This window comes from Geotrypetes seraphini, chromosome 16, assembly GCF_902459505.1.
Source record: "Geotrypetes seraphini chromosome 16, aGeoSer1.1, whole genome shotgun sequence".
Lineage (NCBI taxonomy): Eukaryota > Metazoa > Chordata > Amphibia > Gymnophiona > Dermophiidae > Geotrypetes > Geotrypetes seraphini.
Window position 1 is genome coordinate 12,962,046 of NC_047099.1, and position 7,320 is coordinate 12,969,365.

Below are 7,320 nucleotides of genomic sequence, written 5' to 3' on the forward strand. Positions count from 1 at the left end.
AAGGGTTATCACTGAATATCTAAAGAAATGATGAATGTTACAAGCTAAATATTGTTCCAAAATACTGAAGCTTCGTTAAGTTTCATAATACCTTTAACGTTGATTCCTTCTAGACCAGGAGTAGGCAACCACAGTGCTTGGGGGCCAAAATCCAGTTGGGCTTTCAAGATTTTCACAATGAATATGCATGAAATTGATTTGCATGTACTGGTTCTCATGCATATTCATTGTGGAAATCTTGAAAACCTAACTGGATTGTAGCCCTCAAGACTATGTCCTCTACATTCTATTTTTGCCTGATTAATTTCCTACTAGTTATTGATTCTCGAAAAACCTCTTTGACCTTTTCATTTCGTAGGCTGTAAATAAAGGGATTCAGCAAAGGGGTGATAACAGTTGTCAACACTGCAGATATTTTGTTGAGGTTCACTGAAGAATTTGACAAAGGTTGAAAACAACTAAACAAAGAGCTTCCATAGATGATCATTACCACTGTGATGTGGGAAGAACAGGTGTTAAAGGCTTTCCATCGCCCCTTGGTAGATTGGATCCGTAGAATTGCAGATGTAATATAAATGTAGGACAAGGTTGTTAGAATAAATGAACTTAAGACTACTAAAAGAGCCATAACCAGGTCAATGAGTTCAATGAGTTCTGTTTTCATACAAGCTAGTTTCAATAGAGGATCTATATCGCAAAAGAAATGATCAATAATATTGGGACCACAAAAAGATAACTGGGAAACTAAAATAGCTTGTAGGATAGTATCAAGGAACCCACCTACCCAAGAACCAATGGAAAGAAGAAGGCAAAATTGATGGTTCATAATGGTGGCATAATGCAATGGGAAACAGATGGCTGTGTATCTATCAATAGACATAACCATTAAAAGAAGAAGCTCAGTGGATCCCAGGAAGAAATAAAAATAGCACTGAGCAATGCACATAGAAAAAGAAATGATTTTATTCCCTGTCACTAGGTTTTGCAACATGTTTGGCACAGTGACAGTCGTAAAAGCGATCTCCAAGAAGGACAAGTTGATGAGGAAGAAGTACATAGGGGTTTGGAGCCGAAAATCTTTCAATATCAATAGAATGATTATGATGTTACCTATTATTGTTATCGAGTACAGAATTAATAGGATCAGGAAAAGTAGAAGTTGTGTCTGCAGATCAGTTGAAAATCCCAGCAGGATGAAGTGTTTTACTTCAGTATGATTCCCTATGTCCATAATTACTTCCAAGATGTATGATATCTGCAGAAACAGTAAGAAATGAAATGAATGCATGACCTGCTATGGTCATGCATACAGATAGAATAAAAATGATATATTATATTAATCAAGCTGTTTTGAGATGCTAAACTTTTCTTGGAACTGGCAATGCAAGCAATGGTGTAGGATCACAATCTTAAAACCAGAGGCTCTGCATACAGTGGAACAGATGGATTCTGTTTTCTACAAGAATGAATATAACTTTTCCGTGTGTGCATTTATGAATATAGAAAAAAAAAATGTCTGGCTTCTCTTAAACATTGTATTTTATGAATGGGGTAATCCAATTTTAGCAATTTTGAAAATAATAATATTAAATATTAATAAATCAAATTTGATATTAATTCCTCTGATTTCACCCTAAAATGTTTGCATTCCAGACTATCTATATGTATGAACAGTAGCATTCTGAAATTACCATTCCCATGTATATATAATCTACATGTAATAAAGATCAGACAAATATTCTATGATGATCTCCATAATGCACAATCCATTGCAAAGAATGCACACTCTTGAAGATAGTTGCTCCAGAAAAAAAAAAAAAAACCCAGAAAAAATTCCATGAATTATTTTTGCTTGTATATCCCTAGTATTCCGACATAATTACAGTAAACAATCTGGGCATGCAATTTGCACCTGCTCTGAGGTAGGCATAAGTTACAGAAAACTGCTGGTTTGTACTTCAGGATGGCACCAGTGGATGAGAAGACAGGAGTACTTACCTCAATTATGTTCAAAACCAGCTCAAAATTAGAAAAAAAATGAAGAGGTTTTTTTTTTTTCTTTTCTCTTAATTGACTCTTCCTAGAAGATCCATTTTGTAAAATCTTGCACTTACATAAATAAGTTCTGACACGTACATGCATAGGTTAAAAAATCAGGTCCTGTAAGTGTAAATTGAATTCTTTTCATGCTCAAAGCTGTGAGTGGACCACACTAGTTCTATATGTTTGACAAAAACAGTGTTGGTTGCTGAATATATATTTTTCACTTGCATATGCATTTCTGGGTGTTCCTACACATCTTTTTTTTACAGTAGATTCTGTTTAGAGCCCCTTAGAAAGTTAAATTAAAATATTAAGGGAAGCCTAACTGGCAAGAGATGGGAGATCCTTGCCATTTTTCTAAAAAAAAAAAAAACCCAAACATTTAATTGGAAATCTTGCAGTTCAAATTTATAATGTATTAAAGAAAATATGAGCATTCAAATTGATAATAATATTCCATTCTTTTCCTAAATCTTATGCAAACTTCATGAGGAGACCAATCAACTAGCAAATATTGTACTCATTTTTTTTCATCACTTTAAATTCTAGTTCTTAATTCTGTTGACAGAACCATGTTGTCACCAGGAAACATAATGACCTGGATTTGTATGGCTAATCTTATCCATGAACGAAATGTTATATTTAATCTGCTGCAGATTTTTTTTTTAATTTTTTTCAGATTGGTCTTAACATCAAATATTGGTACTCAAGGAGCTTTTGGGATGTTTTTCTTTGGATCTTTCAGGATCTGGATCGTTGAGCGCTTCTTACACTCAAAAGGCCTTTTGCGTATGGCAAATTTTTATGATTTTAATATGCATTACTTGATCCTATCTCACGATACCTATAAACAATCTTAGTGACATTTCACTGCATCTGACTCCTGCTTACGTGAAAGACAAATCTTGACTTGGAGAATGATTTTCGTCGAGAAGGAGGTGACAAGAAAATCTTAGAGACTTGGAAACCCTCAGAAGTTCTAGCCTAATGTTTCTCAAACAGCTACGGATTTTGCTGATAGGCCAAACAGATAATTTTGCTCTGACTGATGACTCTTCTGGCTTTGGAGAACATGAAAGAGATAGGCTTCGCAGGCTGGATGGGTCTTAAAATCTTTATCTGCTGGAAATGTCTTTGTTTTTATGCTGTGCTTCTCACATTAAACTGAAGTACTGAAGTTCATCACAGATCTACTGGGATCTGCTCATGGCAGGCTCTTTTCTCGTGAGAGGTGGCCCCCACCCATACCTGGCAGTGGAAAGTAACTCTGCACAATTCTGATTTTGAAATTATGGGGAGATGAATAAATATATGCCAAGGTAGTTTAGGATTATATCCTATATTTTTTTCTTTATTTCTTGAATTTGTAAGCACTATCCTCTCATTAATGTGGGTTCGATGGAATTTAACCCCTCGTTTACTAAGGTGCGCCAATCGAATTAGGGCATGCTAAACACTAACGCGTCCATAGACTAACATGCACGGGTCTGCCTATAGCGCGCACTAATTCAATTAGTACATGCTACTCAGTTAGCGCACCTTAGGGCTCCTTTTACGAAGCCGCATTAGCGGTTTGAGGGCTTTTTAGCGTGCGCTAAACCCGTGCTACGTGGCTAAAACTAACGCCAGCTCAGTGCCGTCTAGCATGGCCGTCTAGCATGGCCGTCTAGCATGGCCGGCAGTTTTGTGCGTGCTATTATGCACGTTAAACCGCTAACGCGGCTTCGTAAAACGAGCCCTTAATAAAAGAGGGATCTCTAGGGGGTTAAAATCAAGGGGGGTAGGTCATTGGAGTGGCAGACTTGATGGGCTATGGCCCTTTTCTGCCGTCATCTTCTATGTTTCTAAAGGGAATATTTCCTTATAATGTATGATGATTTCCATATCCTTTATTTTGTGATGATACAGTGTAATTTTTTTCTTCTAATTTTAAAAAAAGTTACTCTACACACTGAAAGGGTAATTTTGTAAAACATTTTCTGTGTATATAGCATGATTTACACGGGGGGAAATGGCTTTTATAAAATTATCTGGATGCACGTGCACCTATGCAGACTTTCTACGCTGACAATAACTTATGATTTTATGCAGATCTACTAGTGCCTACTATTTATCATTTTTATAGCACTACTAGATGTACGAAGCACTGTACACACTATCTTTCAATAATGCACACAATCTAAGGACCCCTTTTACAAATCCGCGGTAGCATGTCCCATAAGAATTGAATGGCTGCGTTGCTTTTGCCATGTGGGAATCCCTACTGTGGCTTTGTCAAAGGAGCCCTTAGATCCTCTTTTACTAAGGGGTCCTTCTATCAAGCTGCGGTAGGGGGGTTTAAAGCGCGTTAAACCGCCTGCCGTGCTAGCCGCTAGCGCCTGCATTGAGTGGGGGTTAGCACGTGATGAAATGTACGATGGGCTAACCCCGCTAGTGCAACTTGATAAAAGGACCCCTAAGGTGCACTAAACAATTAGCGCGCGCTAATCAATTTAGCTAACCGCTAATACATGCATGTTAGTCTATGGATGCGTTAGCGTTTAGCGGGCGCTAATCGGTTAGCACACCTTAGGGCTCCTTTTACTAAGCTGCGCTAGTGGTTTTAGTGCATGCTTAGCACGTGTTACAATGCCGCGCGCACTAGGCGCTAACGCCTCCATAGAGCTGGCATTAGTTTTTCCACGGAGCGCGGGGGTTAGCACGCGCTAATCTTCAGCGTGCGCTAAAAATGGTACCACAGCTTAGTAAATGGAGCCCTCAGTAAAAGAGGGGGGTAAGTTTGGGAGGATCAAGTGTCTTGCCCAGGAGCACACATAGGCATCCCCAGGGCACAGTTTGGGTGGAACCAGGATGGATTTGTGACGTATGAATGCATTTGATGAAATACGCAAATTCATGCAAAGGGGGAGGTTTTTTAATTTAATTTAATTCTTATATACCGCTAATAACCGTGAGGTTTCTAAGCGGTTTACAAAAATGATGCATTAAAGATACAATAAATAAAAACTAAATAAATAAGATAGGTACTTGGAAATTCCCTAACTGTTCCAAAGGCTCACAATCTAACTAAAGTACCTGAAGAAACAGTATGAAAAATAAAATAAAAAGACAGAGATAGAAATGAAATATTCCAGCAAGTAATGAATAAATAATTTAAAGATAGAATTAAAATAATAATTAAAGTAAACAAAATAGAGATAAAAATAAGCATAGAGAGAAACAGAAACACACTCCAAAAAAGCATCAAGATCTTTGACTTGTAATTATTATGATCATTTAACACCAGATCTTAAATGCCTTTCCGGAATACATCATATCCCTATCCCTCTCCATACCCACCTCCATCTCCACCCCAATTCACTTCAACCACCATTCACATTCTATTCTTTAACTGCCGTCAACCCCAGTTCCGATGGCTATCATCTGGTTCCATAAAGTGTGCCAAAAGTAAGACACCAAAATCCTAGGCACTAGCACAAATTCTCTAACATCATCTGGGCACCCATATTCCATTAGAGAATGCTATTGTATGTCAGCCTTTACGTGGAAACGTCTAGGTACAGCGAATTATGTCATGTCCATTGCAGGCCTAACTGTGACACTTTAGTGCAGTGTATCTAGTGTGCCTCTAGAGATTTCAGGTATTTCACGGCATGTGCCTGTTCTGAAGACAATCAGCCAGTGCCAGCGTCTCTCCTTCTCTCTGGCACCTCTTCCCTGCTGGCACCCCCTTCTGGCATCTCATGGCCCATCTGAAGGGTCTTTGTGCGTGCGCAGATGTCAACATGATGAGGTCACACATGAGCATGGGTCAGCATGGGTTCAGTCGAGGGAGATCTTGCCTCACAAATTTGCTTGACTTCTTTGAAGGTGTGAATAAACATGTGGATAAAGGTGAGCCAGTTGATATAGTGTATCTAGATTTTCAGAAAGCTTTTGATAAAGTTCCTCATGAGAGGCTCCTAAGAAAATGAAAGTCATGGGATAGGTGGCAAAGTTCAGTTGGGGATAAGGAATTGGTTATCGGATAGAAAACAGAGGGTAGGGTTAAATAGTCATTTTTCTCAATGGAGGAGAGTAAACAGTGGAGTGCCACAGGGACCAGTGCTATTTAACTTATTTATAAATGATCTAGAAATTAGAACGATGAGTGAGGTGATTAAATTTACAGATGACACTAAACTGTTCAAAGTTGTTAAAACGCATACGGATTGTGAAAAATTGCAGGAAGACCTTAGGAAATTGGAAGACTGCGCGTCCAAATGGCAGATGAAATTTAATGTGGACAAATGTAAAGTGAAGCACATTGGGAAGAATAACCTGAATCACAGTTACCGGATGCTAGGGTCCACCTTGGGGGTTAGCGCTCAAGAAAAGGATCTGGGTTTCATTGTAGACAATATGCTGAAACCTTCCACCCAATGTGTGGTGGTGGTCAATGAAGCAAACAAGATGCTAGGAATTATGAAAAAATGGATGGTTAAAAAGACTAAGAATGTTATAATGCCTCTGTATCACTCTATGGTGTGACCTCACCATATGTATTGTGTTCAATTCTGGTCACCTTATCTCAAGAAAAATATAGCGGAACTAGAAAAGGTTCAAAGAAGAGCGACCAAGATGGTAAAGGGGATGGAATTTCTCCTATTTGAGAAAAGACTAAAATGGTTAGGGCTCTTCAGTTCAGAAAAGAGATAGCTAAGGGGAGATATGATTGAAGTCTATAAAATCCTGAGTGGAGTAGAATGGATACAAGTGGATCGATTTTTCACTCCGTCAAAAATTGCAAAGTCTAGGGGACACTCGATGAAGTTATAGGGAAATACTTTTAAAACCAATAGGAGGAAATTTTTTTTCACTCAGAGAATAGTTAAGCTCTGGAACGCATAGCCAGAGGATGTGGTAAGAGTGGATAACGTAGCTGGTTTTAAGAAAGGTATGGTCAAGTTTCTGGAGGAAAAGTCCATAGTCTGTTATTGAGAAAGACATGGGGGAAGCCACTGCTTGCCCTGTATCGGTAGCATGGAATTTTGCTACTCCTTGGGTTTTGGCCAGTGACCTGGATTGGCCACTGTGAGAATGGGTTACTGGGCTTGATGGACCATTGGTCTGACCCAATAAGGCTATTCTTATGTTCTTTTAAAATTTTATGAAATAGAACTTTAGGAGGGAATGGCAACTAGTTGGCCTTGAGTGTGAATGAATGATCAAGGCCCTGCACTGGCCACAATGAATCTTCTGTAAGTATTGACTGCCATCTTCTTATTTCTTATCTTG

At 38.6% G+C, this 7,320-nt stretch overlaps 1 protein-coding gene across 1 annotated transcript; it reads right to left on the minus strand.

Annotated features, from left to right (window-relative positions):
• Nucleotides 1–286: 286 nt before the first annotated feature.
• Nucleotides 287–1,231, minus strand: LOC117349648 (olfactory receptor 6M1-like). Its single transcript, XM_033923241.1, has one exon. It carries the CDS (start codon nt 1,229–1,231, stop codon nt 287–289), a length of 945 nt encoding a protein of 314 aa, XP_033779132.1.
• Nucleotides 1,232–7,320: the final 6,089 nt, after the last annotated feature.